Here is a 19,203-nt window from a genome sequence, read left to right as displayed (position 1 = left end):
AAACCAAAACTCATTGTATTTTTCTGATTATAAATTCAATATTCATGTGTTCTGATTATAAATTCAATATTCATGAAAATTCAGAAGAACGTTATGAAGTAATGCCATTAACATTCCCATACTGTTATCTTCAACACGATGGTCAATGGTTTGATGTATTTCCTTCAAAATTTTTGTCTGTATATATTTATGTTTTTAAAAATAAAATCAGGATATCATGTATACTAGTTTGTGTATTGATCATTTTCACACACATTTCCCTGTATTCTCACCTAGTCTTTGTGAATTTGATAATGTAGCACTCAGTTATGTTGATGAAGCGTATGTCATTTATTTAACCTATGAATTTGAGCTTTTGGAGACAAATCAAGTATCAGACATAACTGTGATGATCATGGTGATATAATTTCAACCCCAGAGCTAGCTCACACACATGCAGACGTGAAACCCAAGTGAGTTTCTAAGGCCAGTGGTTATTCTGGTGAAGAAGGTTAAACCCAGCATCGGGTAACTGGTCCCACTGGAAGGGGACAGTGGCCTGGCTAGCAGGAAGTGAATGGACTTGGAACGAGTGGACGGATGGAGACCAATTAGCCCTGAGGCGTTAGGTGCTGCCCATCCTCTGCAGCCTTGGCTTCCTTCCTGGTGAAGTGGGGACAATACCAGCGCCAGTCTCATTTAGGGCCGAGCTCCTCCAGGCCCCAGAGCCTTTGCACGGATCGTTTTGTCTGCTGAAGGTGGCTCTGCCCTTCTCTCCACTTGGCTGCCCGTGTTGCTGAGCCTCTGGGCCCAGCTGCCCTTTGCTGTCTTGCCCTCCAGGCAGGACCAGACCGTCTTGCCCCGGTGGCCCCGGGGGCTTCTTCACAGGCCTCATCGCAGGGTTGTCTCCCCAATGCAGGGCAGGCAGGAGGGGCTCTAGGTTGCAGGTCGGGGTCCAGGTCTTCCTCGGCCACTGCGTTTGAAGCAGGGACTCCCTTCCCTTCTTCTCCATCTAAGTCCTCTAATCATGTCCCTCCCAACACTTACGGTCATAACTTGTCATTATTTTGTCTGTTAGCTGTTTCCTTGAGTCTTGTCTGTCTTCTCCTTTCATTAGGACCCGCTTCCGTCTTGGTGGCCGCTGTATCTCCTAAACCCCCAGGCCTGAGATATAGTGGGGGGCCCATACAAGTTCGTGAAATGACTAAGGAGAAACAGCTGTGGAGGCACCAGCCCTGAGGACACAGTGGGCCTGGGGTTGGGCGGACCCCAGGCTGCAGGCGGAGGCGGGACGTAGGGGCGGGGTTTCGGGGCTTCGGAGCGGAGCCTAAGGGGCGGGACTGGGGCTTCGGGGCGGGGCTTCGGGGCTGCGGTCGTGTGGTCTTGACCGCGCGGCTCCGACTGCGCTGGCTGAGTTCCTCAGGCCGCTCAGCTCTCTGGCTTCCCGCCCGCGCTGCCGTTAGGGGGCGCCCGCGCTCGTGGCGCCGCGGCTCTGTTGGGAAGGCGCCGCCCGCGCCGGGCAGCTGGAGCCGCAACTCCGGGCGCGGGCTCAGTCGTCCCCTCTGCCGCCGCCGCCGCCGTCGCCGGGCGCGGGCTCGCTTGTCCCCGCGCTCGCGCTCTCCGGCCGCGGGCATCTCCCGGCCCGGCCGCAGCCGCCGCCGCCGCGCAGTGAGTGGGGCTGGCGCGGGGCTTGCGGGGCAGGGGCTTGGGAGGGCCGGGTTTCAGGAGACTTCTGCGCCGAGCGGCCAGGGGAGCGGGGCTGAGGAGGATCTGGGCGGGGGCTCCTGGAACCGGGCGGCGGCGGGGCCGCGTTGAGGGGACCGCGCGTCCCGGGGCTGGCACGAGCCAGCAGCGGAGGTGCCCGCGGCGGGGCCTGGGCGGGGGTTCCGGGGCCCGCCCCGCGGGGATGCGCGGTTTCTGCGGGCCGGGGTTCGGAGCCCCGCGGCGCGCCCCTTGCCCGGGCCCGGAGCATCGCCCGCCCTACCCCTGGCCGGGTCGGGTTGCGGGGGCTTCGCTGGCGGGGCAGCAGCGAAGGGCGGCCCGGACGGAGATATTTGGGGTGTGCTCGAAAATGATTGTTTTTGGGAGATGGCGCTTATTAGCCACCAATTGCCCTAGTTTAAAGCTTGAGGCAGGATTCAAAACCCTGCCTTTGGGATTTTCTGCCCTGAAGAGACTCTCAGATCGCAGCTGAGTTCCTTATGCCTAGATTTGTGTGTGTGGTGGCGTTTTTAATGCTTGATGTCAGAGGTGATAAATGGCCATGGTAATGGGGAGCCCTGGCAGCACCTGCTGGGCTGACAGTGGTGGAGGCTGTGTCTGGGGGTGGGACGGGGAAATGAAACGTGACAGAGATCCTGTTTGGATATTCTGCTGAAGTTACCATGTTTCTGTTCAAGTATACCAGTTCTAGAACAAGTTGATGGATCCAATTTTAGGACTTTGTGATAGAAGAGGTTTGGGTGGCAAAGTGACCTGGGATGACTCGGCTCGGCTAAGAATATTTGGGGTAGCCTAAGTATCTCTTCCATATCCCCCTGGCATGTTCTTTTTTTCGCTGTCACAAATGCCCTATTACTTGAATCATCCTGGGAGAGGAGAGAAGCTTGGGGACAGCATGTAGCACAGTCCTGAGCCCAAGATTGAGATGTTTTCAAATGAACAAATATGTAGCTAGGAAAAAGAAAATGTTTTTGTCAGCAGGGTTGGTAGGTTGAGAGAATTTTCTCTTTGGCCGAAAACCATCAGTCCATACTGATACTTGATTTTGTGCTATGCCTTAGATATGAACAATGGAGTGGTCAGGATAGCCATGGATGCCATTCCAAAGTTTTGTGATTTGAATTTTCATAAATCATATTTTAACCAAAGCATTACTACTTAAAGGAATCTTAGGGTGACCCCTATGAATCCTTCAGTGCGTTTGGATTTTGATATGTGGGGTCCATTTAAAATGGAGTACATGTATGTATTTGGATTCAGCTTTACCTTGGAGATAATCCTGAGTCATGCTTTAAAGAAGTTCCTTCTGAGATCAGGAGCTCAGGTGTTTGGTGATCTCTGGGAAAACTAGACACTCCCCTTTACCTGTATGTAGTTCTCCCTTCTGGAGCTCTGGGAAAAGGAGGACCTGGGGAGATTTGAAGCAAATTAAGAGGCTGCCTCCTCCATATTTGCCGTCTCCAGGCCAATGCTCTAAATTACTTGTGTTCACACTCAAGTTTCTTATGTTAACCTAGAAATTTTGTTTATGCTGCTGCCACTAGTGTTTTCACATTTGTCTAATACTTGCCAGTTTACAGATGGTTTTATATTCATGATCTCCCTTATTTTCTCCGTTTCCCCAAAGAAGAAGCTGGGCATAAAGAGTGATTTCCTCAGGGTCTCATAATCAGTAACGGAGCAGAATTCAACTACAGGACCTCCCTGGGAACCTGTTCTCTTTCCTTGTCCTGATGTGTTACTCTTATAGGCCAATTTTTGCCTTTGCGTTGTGCCTAAATGGTGTAATTACCCCGTTTTGGGAAGGTGGTATTATCCTGTTTTATCTTGCGGAAACTGAGGGTTAAGAGGAGTGTTATGATTTTGTGACTATTTGTGACAGCTTTTTAATATTAGGTCACTTTTAAACCTATAGCTTCTCTCTTCTAGACCACATGGTTGAGAAAGGAGAAAGAGAAAATGATTACTTTTAGAGAAAAATCCATTTCTGCAGTGGTGTGGTTAAGGATAATCTAACCATAATCACATTATCCTTGTATGCCTGGCTACTTGTGCTGGCCTGTATGTGAATGTTAACCCCAAAGACTCCTTTAGATGTCACTGAACTAGTTACTATAAAAAGTATTTCACTTTCAAACTCCCACATTTCAAGAAGAGCAAAACTCAGTACAAAGGCAATTTTGAAGGTAAGTATAGAAAGAGGGAGTTTATTGAGTCTTTTCTGACTACCAGACACGAAGGTTTCAATAAAAAAGCATTTTTAAAGGGCTGCCTGGAAACTCTGGGAAGTCAGTAGTTGGAGTTTTTTATTATTCATTGGAGGTTTTCATTGTAACATATAGGTAGTTATATAGGGTTAGGACTTTTGCCCCGGAGAATTCTTAATCTATAGCAGGAATGATAAACCCAGAATATTTTTGTTAAGTTAGTTCATCATAACCATTAGGCCTGTAATTGCAATTCTGCAGTGATAGGGAGAATGGCATTTAAGGGTTCTTAGGTTATTTTTTTAAGTTCTTAACTTACTGAATTATGCATTTCTTCAGATATGCTACTTTAGAAAATTAATACTTCCTTTTAAGGCTTCTGTAAATTCTTCAGTATGTGTTTTCTTAAGCTTAATTACCTGCTAACATGACACTGTCAGAATTTATACATTAGTCACAATAACCTTTGAAGCTTAAACATGGTTGAATTTTCAGCACTGCTTTATATTCTTTGGGGAATGGTTGGTGTTTTCACAAGAATTTTATTTGCATCAAAGGTTACATCTTTTCAGGTGAACTGATTTTGCAGGGTCAGAGGCTTCTTTGAACTTTATAGCTGTTTGTGCTTGGTTGCATTTGCTGTCTTTCAAAACCATCTTTAGTTTTAGTAAGGAAAGTCACTATAAAGGAAAAATTTTTTTTCGTTTTTTATTGTTACCATTCCTGGTAGATTTTCTGAAATATTAGATATTTCTTTGCTTTCATCAAGTAAAATAGGCCTATTTGATACCCATTTCAAGGTCTTCCTTCTGCTGCCTGTCTTGCGGTCATTTAACTTCTCATTAAGCCCTCCACTGGAGACTGTGCCAGAAGGGAGAGAAGATGAAAAGCAAATGAATCATTTTCTAATTGTTAGTAGCTCTGGAAAATGATTCAGTAGAAGAGATTGAAACTATTCTGGAAATTCTTTGGGATTGTATTTCATTCATCTGCATTGTTTCAGAGATGTTCCTAATGGTCGTCAATTCAGAATTCAGAAGCCGATCATTATCCAGCTATTGGATAACAAGGAATTTTTCATGCTTTTTTTTTTTGTTTGTTTGTTTCTTGCTGTATTTAAGCATCTCCACAGAAGATATTTAGAAGCAGGTAGAGATAAAATTTAAACTAATCAATACTGTTTTTTCCCTTTGAACTCTTTAATGAACAATTTGATTTCTTTAGACAGTTTAGTCATTGTTATTGGAAGTGACTAATAGTGACTTTGCTTCAGTTTATTTTGATGTATCTTATACACAAATATAGGAAGGCTTTTGGGTGGTTTTTAAGAAACATGGGCTGTAGATTCCCATAATTGCTTTCCTGAATTATTGAGCGTGAGCTTTCATTACATCTTTGTACCGGAACTTTTGCTTTTGCTGTGGAATAGATTCAGGGACATCATATAATTTTTTTTTTTTTTAGATAACTGCTCAAGAAGTTACCTTGTTTTGATTTAGCAGTAAAAAAGAAAAAAAGGGTTAATAGTGGACAGACTTTTCGTTAACGGCTGCAACGTTGATGACTGCTTTTTCCTTGTCTTTGATCTTCTGTTTCTCATTTAATCATTTGGATATTCACGAATTGGAGTTCTGTATATCACTACAGACAGGACAGCAACCATTATTCACACTAATTGAATGGGTTCCTGCCTTTTTTTGGTGGGGGGGGGAGCTCAGGAGAATTTTTACAAACCCATTATGACTGTTTAGTTAGGCTGAGTTACTGTAAAATTTGTAAATAAAACCCTGCTGGATGGATAGGGTTAATAGATGGCTATAGAGAGTTTAAAGTTAATCTTTTTCAATTTCTTGTCTCTTGGATTCTGTTCTTTCAATTTCTACCCTAGGAGGGGATTTATGGAAAAATCCAGACTAAGAGTCAGAACATGCAAGTTCTTATCTAGTTACTTCCCAGCTGTGGCGCCCTCAGCTAGTCACTTAATCTGCCTTGATTCTCTGTTTTGCATCTTAAGATGAGGATAGTAATCCCTGCTCATCCTACTGGTATCAGGAATGTTGTAGGGGAAAAAAAGTCTTTCATGCCCCTGTCTATTAAATTGTTTCTTCCTTCTAGAATCCCTTCTCAGGTTGTCCGAATTTTCTTTCAAGGATTCAACTGAGTGGGCTCTTCCCAGAAGTCCTGCATTTCCCATTTGGAATCTTGCTTTTCTCCTCTCGTGGGCCTCTGCTGGTCCATCTGTTATATAGCACCTTGAATTCTGTTCTGTACTTCAGTCATTGCATGTTGCCTTCCATTATAGATGGAAAGCTCCATGAGGGCAAAGATTGTCCTTTTCCTCTTTCTGTGTATCCACATTGCACATAGGCACCCCCTCCACTCCATAGGTGACCCACAATAATTGTTGGCTGAATGAATGATTATTGAGGCTGTCAGGAATGAATACTTTGGGTGATGGGAAAATGCCAAAGATGAGCATCTTACCAGAAGTTTTGGATGAGTGGCCTTTTAAATTGCTCAGTTACTAATCTGTTGTTATCAGTAACTGAATCAGATCCTGGCAAGACAAATTGGCAAAGCCCATTACTTGGTCCTGTTTACTTCGGATACTATTTATGAAGCAAGTCAGAGGAAATGAAAGACTCATAACAGTCTTGAATTTGACATTTGTTCCATTTCTCACCCCATAGCATGTGGAGGCCTATCTATATCCAACTGCTGAGTGTGAAGAATAAAAACTGACTGCCCCATAGTCTGGTCCACATTTTAGTTTGTGTGCTTTGAAGGATTTGCAAGGTAGAGAAATAGAAGCTTCAGGCTCTGATTTCAGCCCATGCTGTGCTATGCAAATGTTCTCTACATGCCTGAGTGACCTTTTGAGAAAGAGCCTTTGTGATCTTCTGTAGCCAGGGCTTGTTCTGGGAATTCTGTGCCAGATTCCTCTAAAAGTGGGAAAAGTGAATCTGTTAAAGGACCACGTAAAAAAGCCGGTGCTTTTCCTGGATGAATACCAATAAGTCCATGTTTCTTACCATGTCTTGCCAGAGCTTTAGAAATTTGCTCTGCAGTTTGCTTTGCAGGTTGATTTGGGATTGAAGTGTGTGAGAGGGAACTGACTAAGGCAGTTCAGTAGCCGGGAAACTGTTTGTTTAAGTGCTTTTGAATTGTAGATAAAAATAAATTCACATTGGCATCATTAGTATCTGAGCATTTCTCAGTGTCTTAAGGCTGGCTCTCCATGAGTGCTGGCTGATTGACTCTCATCTATATTGGTAAGGTTATTTTTGCCCCAAATTGTGCTCTTTAACACTTTGGCATTTAAATCGCTTTCTATTTGTTTTAATTGTTGTACAAAGAGAAATGCATCATTATTTAAAAGCATCATTACTTTTTTTTTATATTATAAGATAAATACCATTCTGATGTATTTCTCTTGGAAAGGGATGCTGGTATCCTGGGAGGTTTATGATTTTTGATGCTTTTACTCAGGTGATTGGCTTGTATAGCTGAAATGCTGATGAAAAGGAGTTTTCCCCTTCTCCTTTTTTCTTTTCTTTTTTTTTTTTTTTTTTGAGATGGAGTCTCGCACTATTGCAGGGGCCGGTGTGCAGTGCAGTGGCACAATCTCGGCTCACTGCAACCTCCGCCTCCCGGGTTCAAGTGATGCTCCTGCCTCAGCTTCCTGAGTAGCTAGGATTACAGGTGCCCGCCACCACGCCCAGCTAATTTTTTGTATTTTTAGTAGAGATGGGGTTTCACTATGTTGGGCAGGCTGGTCTTGAACTCCTGACCTGGTGATCCGCCTGCCTCAGCCTCCCAAAGTGCTGGGATTATAGGCGTGAGCCACCATGCCCAGCCTCTCCCTTTTTCTTAAATGACCTTTTTGGTGAGGACCATTATAGGTTTGTACCAGAATAAAGTTGTAGAGTTAATCATAATGTTCTCTTATATAAATTCTAAAAATTGATTTTCTAAGAAGAGAGGTAGAATTTGAATGACTGGATTACTTCCTAGACTCTTCCTCCTTCTCTTAAGTACGGGATAGTTCTTTCTCTGAAAATCTTCAGTCTTTTAGTTCCAGATGGGTTCTCTGTGGTAAGAATACAGGACATGTAGAAGGCCCTAGGGGAATGCTTTCTTCCCCAGATCTTTGCCCTGTAGTAGGTTTCAGCTGAGCAAGGATGAGTAGTTTTTCTGGTGTTTGGCCTCCTCTGTTGGGTGGAAAAAGCCTTTCTTCTCTATTTTCATAGTTATATATGCTATCATATGTCTGTTTTTCTCCTCTTGAAGTTTCCCTGAAACCTGGGCTCTTGAAGACGCATCACTGGAGCAGATGGATAATGGAGACTGGGGCTATATGGTGAGTGCTTCTTAGAGATGCCTTTTGAAGGCTGGGGAATTATTTTTGTGTGTCATTTTATCCTTATGTATTTTTAGGTATATCTTATAAGAAAAGAAAATTGTGAATTTGTGTAACCTCTCTTCCCCCTTTTACTTAGTTTAGATGTATTTTAATTTTTTTTATGTGGAGTCTTGCCTTCTTGCCCAGGCTGCAGTGCAGTGGCGCGATCTTGGCTCACTGCAACCTCCACCTCCCAGGTTCAAGAGATTCCCCTGCCTCAGCCTCCCGAGTGGCTGCGATTATCAGCGTGCACCACCACATCTGGCTAATTTTTGTATTTTTAGTAGACACGGGGTTTCACCACGTTGGCCAGGCTGGTCTCGAACTCCTGACCTCAAACAATCCTCTGCCTTTGTTTGGTGTTTTAATGGAATCAAACTCAAAATGGATTTTCCAAATACTTTTTATAATCACTGGAGAGGTAACATGATTTTTTATTTTTTAAAGTATGTTGCTCTGAAGACTCTTTCTTCATGAATAGTGACTACAAAAGGATCTAGTGAGTAATGATATGGAGGATATTTTGTTGTGGTTTGGGAGATTAATGGTTGAGAAAGTGCCTCTTCTCACTTGCATTTTTTGTGTGTGCATATGTCTCCCTATTTTTCTATTCCTTTGGTGTAAGGTATATTTTACTTGCCTAGTACCTGAAGTCTCTGTCTGCCTTTCTTTTTTCTTTCTTCCCTTTTTTTTTTGAGACAGGGTCTTGCTCTTTTGCCTAGGCTGGAGTGCAGTGGCGTGATCTCGGCTCATGACTTTCCAAGCTCAGGTGATTGTCCCACCTCAGCCTCCTGAGTAGCTGAGACGATAGGTGGGCACCAACATGTGTGGCTAATATTTTGTATTTTTTGTAGAGATGGGGTTTTGTCATGTTGCCCAGGCTGGTCAGCAACTCCTGGGCTCAAGTGATCCACCCTCCTTGGCCTCCCAAAGTGCTGGGATTACAGGTGTGAGCCACCACACCTGGCCTATTTTTTTCGTAAATAGTATTTCTAAAACTGAAGGTATGTTTTTTAAGAGAAGCTTGCTTCTCAAAAAGGCCAGATTGCAGCATTAATGTTACAAAAGTGAATACACTATCAGATTATGAAATTTTATGGCTGCTGTTAGCTTTTGGGTATATGATGCTTTTCTGGCTTGGTTATATTGACTAAACTGTATATTTTAACTTAGTATTCGAAAGTATCACTTCCATGAAAAAGTTACCAAGATTAGGTCTGCACAGTTTTTTATTTAATTTAATTAATTTTTTTTTTTTTTTTTTTTTTGAGACAGAATCTCTCTGTCACCCAGGCTGAAGTGAAGTGGCGTGATCTTGGCTCACTGCAGCCTCCGTCTCCCGGGTTCAAGTGATTCTCATACCTCAGCCTCCCAAGTAGCTAGGACTACTCGGCCCACCACGCCCAGCGAATTTTTTTTTTTTATTTATTTTTATTTTTTTTATTTTTAATAGAGATGGGGTTTTGCCATGTTGCCCAGGCTGGTCTTGAACTCCTGAGCTCAGGCAGTCCGCCTGCCCCGGCCTCCCAGAGTGCTAGGATTGCAGGCATGAGCCACTGTACCCGGCCCAAATTTTTATTTTAAAAACAAATTTCATAGTTTGTTCCTTTTGTTTGAGGGGGAGAAACCAAAGAAATATTGAAAGTAAATGTCTATATTATCAGATCATTTTAATTCTATCTAATGTTAAATTAAGTTCAGAAAAATGCAAGCCTTAAAAAAAATCAGAAAAAAATAAGTGTATTTTAGCGTGGCTTTTCCCTTCCCACAATATATTCTGTCCTGAAAACTCTATAGATAATGGGTCTGAAATGATGTGGCTCTGGAAGTCAATGCCCTGTATTCTTAGCATAAGCCTTTAAAGAATTGGATTTCTCCTTTTTTTTTCTATTGAAAGCAAATGTTAGATCACTTCATCTGGGTGGGTTTATTGCTGGTAGTAAAGTCATTTTGCATTAGAGGATTACTAAATACATTATAGCCTGAAAGAATCTTGGGCTTTGCTCAGTATCACTTATTTTCTTAATTTGTCAAAGTTAGTATTTAAAAATTTCAGATGACTGATCATTTCTTTAAAAATTTCAGATGACTGACCCAGTCACGTTAAATGTAGGTGGACACTTGTATACAACGTCTCTCACCACATTGACGCGTTACCCGGATTCCATGCTTGGAGCTATGTTTGGGGGGGACTTCCCCACAGCTCGAGACCCTCAAGGCAATTACTTTATTGATCGAGATGGACCTCTTTTCCGATATGTCCTCAACTTCCTAAGAACTTCAGAATTGACCTTACCGTTGGATTTTAAGGAATTTGATCTGCTTCGGAAAGAAGCAGATTTTTACCAGATTGAGCCCTTGATTCAGTGTCTCAATGATCCTAAGCCTTTGTATCCCATGGATACTTTTGAAGAAGTTGTGGAGCTGTCTAGTACTCGGAAGCTTTCTAAGTACTCCAACCCAGTGGCTGTCATCATAACCCAACTAACCATCACCACTAAGGTCCATTCCTTACTAGAAGGCATCTCAAATTATTTTACCAAGTGGAATAAGCACATGATGGACACCAGAGACTGCCAGGTTTCCTTTACTTTTGGACCCTGTGATTATCACCAGGAAGTTTCTCTTAGGGTCCACCTGATGGAATACATTACAAAACAAGGTTTCACGATCCGCAACACCCGGGTGCATCACATGAGTGAGCGGGCCAATGAAAACACAGTGGAGCACAACTGGACTTTCTGTAGGCTAGCCCGGAAGACAGACGACTGATCTCCGACCCTGCCACAGGTTCCTGGAAACAGACTCTCCAGGAAATGGAAGATACTGATTTTTTTTTTTTAAATCACAGTGTGAGATTTTTTTTTTCTTTTAAATATTTGTATTTATTTGAAGGCAGTGAGGACCAGAAGGAAGTTTTGTGCTTTGGCAGACCCCTCCATGTTTTGTTCCCTTCCCCCTGAGTATGCATGTGCCTGTTCAGAGTCTCCAGATACCTTTTTTATAAAAAGAAGTCTGAAAATCATTATGGTATATAATCTACCCTTAACAGAGCTTTTCTTATTACAGTGCTAAAATGATTTCTGATAAAATGGTCCCTAACTCAACTAGAAGGCTAAAAATACAAGAACGAAAGAATAAGCAGAGTACTCATGATGCCTTTGAGAAAAATCAAAACATCATGTAGGGTGACCTAGTTTCCAAACCAATAAATAAGTAGTATTGTAATATTAAAGGAAAACTGTTCCAATCATTTAAAAGTACTTATTAAGTACTGCTTTTTACAGTTATGACAACTGTTTCTTTCTATGCATATAAATCAAGGAACCAAATATCTGTAGCCATGGAAATGTCTGACTAGAAATATTTATATTGAATTCTGAATACAAAATGTCCCTGTGGTAGAAATCTTACTCTTTATGCCTGGTGCAGTATAATTCCCAAGTGTACTGTCTACCAGAAAAAAAAACAAAACTAATAAAAAATGAAATATGAAAATTAAGTTTGTATTGATTGATTATTATTACTTAAGGGGAGAAAATCATATTCCTTGTCTAAAATATGCATTGTTTATGTCCCAGTGTTTACTGCCCATAGCACATTTGTATTTGATTTGAGAGAACACAGTGGGATCTTAGGTTGCAGTTTATAGGAACTGTTGCGTCATTGAAGCAAGGATGGATGGAATTATTAATTTTGACTAAAAGGGTGCATATTTGAACAGCGAACATACAGTTTTTCATATTTTTTCAAAAGAATTTATGTTGAAGATTACAGATTTTTCTTTAATTGCCCACAGTTCTAAGCCATTATTTCAGTTTTGTGCTAAGCACAGGAACAAAATGACTCTTTAGCCCTTTATGCTTATGTTTTGTGATAATCCACAAATGTATTTTGTTAACAAAGTTAAGTTTATTTCTGAAGAGAAGAAACAAACTGCAGTGAATGATTGACCTAGAACAGTTGGCAAAATGCACGTGCTTGGAGAAATACATGTACTTTTATTTATTTCACTGTAGTCTTATTTTGCATAGTTCATGTGCTTCTATTTCTTGAAAGTAACTCATAGGAAGGATTATTTTAATTGTACTGAGACTTCCTACTTTGTTAGACCACTGTATAAAAGGAAGTCATGTAATTTATTCCCTATTTTAGTTCTAAGGGAAGAGTGGAGCTCTGAGGCTGTGTGCCCTGGGGCAAGCAGGCCACTCCTTTTCTCCTCTCTGTGAGAATATTCTGAGGTTCTCTCTCTGCAAGGAAGATGACAACACTTCCTTATGTCTATTTTTGCCCATGTCTCTGAAAATTTATTTTAAAATTTGACAAATACCAACATCCAGAAACCTGTAATTACCCTGTTTTCACCATCTTCAAACTAAGATCCTTTGATGTTATTGACAGGTTGCTGTGGTTTCAGTAAATCAGTATATGAGTACAAGGTTATCATTTTGGAAAATTATTTTGTATTTAAAATTGATTTGATAGTTACCTTTAAAAAAAAAAAAAAGGCCCAACCAGTTACGAGTTGTTGAGCTAGCTGAGGTCAATATGAAATAAAATGATTTGGGTTGAAAACAGGTGTGGAAATAGGAATAATACTAGTTCCCAGTTTTTATTTTTATTTTATTTTTAAATGATTTTTATTTATTTATTTTTGAGACTGAGTCTCACTCTTGTCGCCCAGGCTGGAGTGCAATGGCGCGATCTTGGCTCACTGCAACCTCTGCCTCCCAGGTTCAGGCGATTCTACTTCAGCCTCCTGAGTAGCTGGGATTACAGGTGTGTGCCATCATGCCTGGCTAATTTTTGTATTTTTAGTAGAGATAGGGTTTCACCATGTTGACCAGGCTGGTTTTGAACTCCTGACCTCAGGTGATCCACCTGCCCTGGCCTCCCTAAGTGCTGGGATTACAGGTATGAGCCACTGCGCCCGGCCCAAGTTTTTAAAAGTTAAAAACTTATGAGGCCTCTTCCTTGTCCTGTTTACTGGAGATAAGTTTGCTTTTGGTAAATTTTCTCAAATTTACTAATTATTAACAATGAAATGATTGTTTATATGAGTAAATTAGGAAAAGTAGCCAGCTGAATTTTTTTTTTTTTTTTTTTTTTTTGCCATTTTACTTGTCTAGTGACATTTAGAGGGTTTTGTCTAATTGGGCAGTTGAAAATGATATAAAAAATGTAGCTTCATTATATTTGGGTAACTTGAGACAGTTACGTCTTTTAATGAAATTTTAAATCATCTTCACTGTGGAAGAGTTGATTTTTAAAAAATGATAGTTGCATTCTTAGAGCTGTATTTTATTTAGATTACAGCAAGTATAAGCACTTAGGAGGATTGTGTGTGTGCATGTATGTGTGTCCTTTTAAACCCAAGGATAAATGTGTGCTAAAAACACACTAACTAATGAGCCTATTGGCTTTTGCTAGATCTACAGCAAAATCCTGGTATTTAACCAAATAGATGCTATAAATGGACAGTGGTATGGTTTTTTTTACTGTGGGAAATTTCTTTTTCTTTTTTGAGATAGGTTCTTACTCTGTTGCTCAGGCTGGTATGCAGTGGTGTGATCATGGCTCACTGCAGCCTCAACCTCCTGGGCTCAGGCAATCAGCCTCCCGATAGCTGGGACCACAGGCATGTACCCCATGCCTGGCCAGGTTTTTTTTTTTTTTGAGGCGGACTCTCGCTTTGTCACCCAGGTTGGAGTGCAGTGGCGCGATCTCGGCTCACTGCATGCTCTGCCTCCTGGGTTCACACCGTTCTCCTGCTTCAGCCTCCCGAGTAGCTGGGACTACAGGCGCCCACCACCACGCCTGGCTACTTTTTTTGTATTTTTGTAGAGATGGGGTTTCACCGTGTTAGCCAGGATGGTCTCGATCTCCTGACCTCGTGATCTGCCCGCATCGGCCTCCCAAAGTGCTGGTATTACAGGCGTGAGATAGTTATTTTTGTAGAGATGGCATCTCTCTATGTTGCTCAGGCTGGTCTTGAACTTGTAGGCTCAAGCGATCCTCTCATCTTGAACTCCTAATGTGTTGGGATTACAGGCATGATCCACCACGCCCCACCGGAAATTTCAAACACATTCAGAAGTAGAGAGGATAGTGTAATAATGAACACTCATGTACCTGCCCATTGACCAGCTTCAACAACTATTCACTTTGGCTTTTTTCTCCTATGGATTATTTTGAAGTAAATCACAGATATTATTTCACATATATCACTTCAGACTGTATGTAAAAGATAATGACTCTAAAACATAAATATCTAATTTAAAATTTTAATGTTGCATATATGCCATAGTACCATTATCACATGATGGTGCTGGTTGCTTCTTGAATACTGTTGGTTATTTCATAGTTTGGATTTCCAACTTTGTAATAGTGGTCTTATATATTCCTCATAGGCAGGGTTCTCCTGTTTGTAGAAAGAAATGCATTATTAAGACAGTACATTTCTGCCAGGATTAATGACTTTTACTTTCAAATTAAGTCTCTAGCTTCAAAAAGTAACATTACGTAAGATTCTTAATTTTAAAAATTATTTCTAAAACTCATTTTGTGTGAACATATGGAGAAACATTTTTTCCAAAGGGCATCCTTCCTTTTCTCATGCAGATTTTAAATTGTGGATGCAGGTGGCCAATTAAAAACACAGCTTATCACTTGCTTTTGGAATTTAATACAAATAAAAGGCTTCACTCTTTGAGGCTCTCTGAAACTGAACATTAATCACAAAGCAAGGAACCAGATAGGGATCATATAAGCAGTATTCTAGGCCCAACTAGGTTATCCTCATTATGTTGTAATTCAGTGTCTTGATTCTTTGTTTCTTAGTCCTAGTCTCATCTTTTATAATATTTACTTTGCGTATGTGTGTGTGCCTGTCTACACTAAAACTGTAAGCTCCTCGAACACTGGGCTTTTGACGGTTTTTTTTTTTGGAGACAGTATTGCTCTGTTGCCCAGGCTGGAGTGCAGTGGTGCGATTTTGACTCACTGCAACTTCTGCCTCCTGGGTTCAAGCGATTCTCGTGCCTCAGCCTCCCGAGTACCTAGGATTACAGGTGTGCACCACCACACCTGGCTAATTTTTGTATTTTTAATAGAGACCGGGTTTCGCCATGTTGGCCAGGTTGGTCTCAAACTCCTAACCTCAAGTGATCCGCCTCAGCCTCCCAAAGTGCTGGGATTACAGGCTTGAGCCACTGCACTCAACCTGGGTTTATGACTCTTGTTCTCCAGTGTTATCTTCAGTATCTAGAATAGTTTTTGGCACAAAGCATGTATTTAGTAAATATTTGTTGAATTATTGAATGAATGAATCAGTAGATGTATTTAATGCATCTAACTCCTACTTGGACAAATTTTTACAATAGAATAATTGGGGAAAAACAGGATTTTTTGTTTTGAAATTATCCCCAATGATTCCTCCCTGAAACCAAGAAAGCACATCATCCTGTCCAGGAATAAAGCTCAACGCTGCCCCAGACAGAAGAGAGCTTCTCCTATGTTTCTAAGATGTTTACCTTAGCATAGCACTTTTCTTTTGGTAGAAAAATGTCAGTGAAATATATTCCTGTTTGTACTTTTATGTCTACAGGGCGTGTTTCAACATAGCTGCTGTTTTATTTAAAATATCTGCCAGGCATGGCTCACACCTATAATCCCAGCACTTTGGGAGGCTGAGGCAAGCTGATCATTTGAGGTCAGGAGTTTGAGACCAGCCTGGCCAACATGGTGAAACCCTTTTCTCTACTAATACAAAATACAAAAATTAGCTGGGTGTGGTAGCTTGTGCCTGTAATTCCAGCTACTTGGGAGGCAGGAGCATTGCTTGAACCTGGGAGGCAGAGGGTTGCAGTGAGCCACGGTTGTGCCACTGCACTTCAGCCTGGGTGACAGAGCGAGACTCTGTCTCAAAAATAATAATAAAAATACATAAAATATCTGTAGTGTGCCTTTTTCTATTAGTGCAAATGAGGAAAATGTCTCATTGCAGCTTCAGAATTATAGCATTATATCTTAAGAGTAGGGTTAAAAAATTATCCACAGCACATTAAAAAATACACTTTAAAAGTGCTATTTTGGTGATCTCTAAAAGGAGCCAGAAATGTAAGATCATGTACATTAGCAGGCAGCCTCATGTCATTTTAACTGACTGGAAACGGTTCACTAAGGTCATTTGTAACTTCACATTCCCAAATTACCATGTGTGAAAGACGCACAGTGCTATACCTGTCACTTTTCTGGAAGGTAATATAAGCTAGGATGACAAGAGTGTGTGGCACTGTGTACGCAGCAGATTCCTTTGTCTCACTACGCAGGTCGTAAAACCATGTTCATTTATTCCATAAACGTGGAGTGTCTACTCCGTGATAGATCCTGGAGTTGGGAAGGTGAAGACTCCTTCGTTGTTCACAGTCAAGTGGAAGGAGATGGAAGTGAATGGGATGAAGCGCGTCAATGTTTTCCCAAATGGGTTGACCCTCTGGGTCAGTCATTCCTCTCGTTTAGATAAACATGTCGTCATGTAGTATCCAGATTAAAGTCTTTTAAAATAAATATTAAAACCAAACTAAAACACAAGAAAGCCCCCTCCATTCTCTTTAGAGAAACCAGAATGTTTCCTGTGTTGCCGGTAAAACAGGTTTGAGCTATATATGTCAGCATTTCTGACAGGTGTTATAGCAGGGCGGATTTTTCTCTGGAGCACCAAAGGGCATACATTTATCTTTAGACCATGGGAGCTAGTCTGGAGTGGGAGGACTGCTGTATTTTTATGCCAAGATTTAAATGTTAGAAAGTAGAGAGATCTAATCATTAGAAAAAGTAACACACTGGAAGTAGGTTAACTGTACTAAAGCAGTGAACATATAGTGTTTATATTTCCTTGAGTTAAAAGGATGTCTTTCTGGAGACAGGGAGTGACCAAGATGGGTTAGTTGTGTTGTAACTTTAGATAATCATGTTAAATTAAGCCATGTGGTATGACAGGCTGCAAATTGTTAAGAGCAAGTCTCACACCATGCTAGGTGTGAATGAAAGCCTGAGAGTTGCCAATTTGATGTGGTGTTAAGACACCTTTTCTGAAATTGGACCAAAAAGGTAAAAAAGAAAGCTTCACCACCCGAATAATGTATTTGCACTATCAAATTTAAAATAATCTGTTTTGTACCTATAGACTTTTTGTTTTGATCATCTATGTAAAATCTGGTATTAAATATTGGTTCCTCATATTCTAACTACAGGGTTTATTTCCTCACTCCTGTTAGCATATTCGTTGACATTTACAACTTTTCCCAAGGAGGCTCATAAGCAGAGAGCTGCGAGCATACCCTGGCCCTAGAGTGTTGGGACCTTATGAGTCCTCCCCGTCTTCTCGCTGTTAATGATGTAGAGTTCTGGTGTGCTCTCCTAGGATGGCTGGGGATTTTTTTGGCATGACCCTTGTAATTGTCACTCATATGGCTTTCCTGGGCTACTGATGGCAGTGCAGCAGCTTTCTTTGCTCCTTGGATTGTATTCCTTAGAGTGAAGAGGAGAGGGTATCATCTCTAGCAGGCAATCAGGTCTGAGAGAGACATCCCTCAAGCTTCCTACCACTTCTGAGTACCTACTTTTATCTACACAAAACTGAAAGTTAAAAGGCTGAAAATAAGGCGGTTAAATTACCGCAGTGATTTATCTCCTTTTTGTTACTTAAAAGCCAGTTTACCACTCTGTGTGTATGCCCTTGGGTCTGTCAAGCCATGATTTAGAGCTTGGGCCTTCCTCTTAATTCCCTTTACTAAGTTCCGAGCAGTGCATTTTGCTGATTACAGTCCAGGCTCAGAGTTCCTGCCAGGCCATACCGCCACTCCTTGTTTCTTTTATGTTCTCTAAAAATATTTTAAACAGACATGCTACGCCAAGTGATTGCCAACCTAATGGGAATCAATTAAAATGGGAGAACATGAAGGTGTATTCACTGCCTGTTCTCTGCTTTCTTACATAATTTATAATGTGTTCCACTCAACTACCTGAGTATTGGTTGGTGACTTCTGAGCCCACTGGAACAGGCGTTCATAGACATTTCCATCATAACAGCCAAGTGCTGAATTTAAACACTGATCGGTGAAGTCAAAAGCATCAGTTAACAGGATGGCATCCTTCCTGGGATAGGAAACAAGAGTTTGTAAGTATTTTAGATTGCTCTTATGAATCAAACTAGTCTTGGATGCTGATTAACAATACCTAATTAGAGGTTGCATGATTATTCGCTTTTCAAACAATTCAGCATTTTTTTTTTAGTTTTTATTTTTTAATCAGTTATATATGCATAGTATAAAGAGTCAAAGGGTTCCTTAAGGCTTGTTTAAAAAACAGCATATCCAGCCATGCGTGGTGGCTCACGCCTGTAATCCCAGCACTTTGGGAGGCCGAAGTAGGCGGATCATGAGGTCAGGAGATCGAGACCATCCTGGCTAACATAGTGAAACCCCGTCTCTACTAAAAATACAAAAAATTAGCCAGGCATGGTGGCACATGCCTGTAGTCCCAACTACTTGGGAGGCTGAGGCAGGAGAATCACTTGAACCCAGGAGGCGGAGGTTGCAGTGAGTGGAGATCATGCCACTGCACTCCAGCCTGGGCGACAGAGTGAGACTCCTGTCCCAAAATAAATAAAGAAATAAATAACCAGCATATACCTGTCTGATTTCCACTTCTTTCTCCTCAGAAGCAATTTCAATCTTTTTTTTTTTTTTTTTTTTTGAGACAGAGTCTCTCTCAGTTGCCCAGGCTGGAGTGCAGTGGTGCAATCTCGGCTCACTGCAACCTCTACCTCCCAGGCTCAAGCCATTCTCCTGCCTCAACCTCCCGAGTAGATGAGATCACAGGCGCCCGCCA

The 19,203-nt window shown here is 41.5% G+C and overlaps 2 protein-coding genes across 5 annotated transcripts in view; one reads left to right on the top strand and one right to left on the bottom strand.

Moving 5' to 3' along the window:
- Window positions 1-1,521: 1,521 nt before the first annotated feature.
- KCTD6 (potassium channel tetramerization domain containing 6) lies at window positions 1,522-11,808 on the top strand. 2 transcript variants are annotated; one of them, XM_054479629.2, is made up of 3 exons: window positions 1,522-1,647; window positions 8,199-8,268; window positions 10,396-11,808. In XM_054479629.2, exons 2-3 carry the CDS (start codon window positions 8,242-8,244, stop codon window positions 11,080-11,082), a joined length of 714 nt encoding a protein of 237 aa, XP_054335604.1. In that variant the 5' UTR covers window positions 1,522-1,647; window positions 8,199-8,241; the 3' UTR covers window positions 11,083-11,808. The 2 variants fall into 2 exon arrangements, with proteins under 2 accessions (XP_054335604.1, XP_054335605.1); XM_054479630.2 differs by lacking the exon at window positions 1,522-1,647 and adding an exon at window positions 1,733-3,887.
- Window positions 11,809-14,580: 2,772 nt separating this feature from the next.
- Window positions 14,581-19,203, bottom strand: part of ACOX2 (acyl-CoA oxidase 2) — a 32,160-nt gene continuing 27,537 nt past the window's right edge. For all 3 annotated transcript variants that reach the window (XM_054479614.2, XM_054479612.2, XM_054479611.2), the window contains exons 14-15: window positions 18,336-18,468; window positions 14,581-14,731 (exon numbers count right to left, since the gene is read on the bottom strand). In XM_054479614.2, the coding sequence (XP_054335589.1) occupies window positions 14,669-14,731; window positions 18,336-18,468 (196 nt within the window). In that variant the 3' untranslated portion in view covers window positions 14,581-14,668. The remainder of the gene's footprint in view (window positions 14,732-18,335; window positions 18,469-19,203) is intronic.

This window comes from Pongo pygmaeus, chromosome 2 (genome assembly GCF_028885625.2).
Source record: "Pongo pygmaeus isolate AG05252 chromosome 2, NHGRI_mPonPyg2-v2.0_pri, whole genome shotgun sequence".
NCBI lineage: Eukaryota > Metazoa > Chordata > Mammalia > Primates > Hominidae > Pongo > Pongo pygmaeus.
This window is presented reverse-complemented; position numbering and strand designations above follow the sequence as displayed.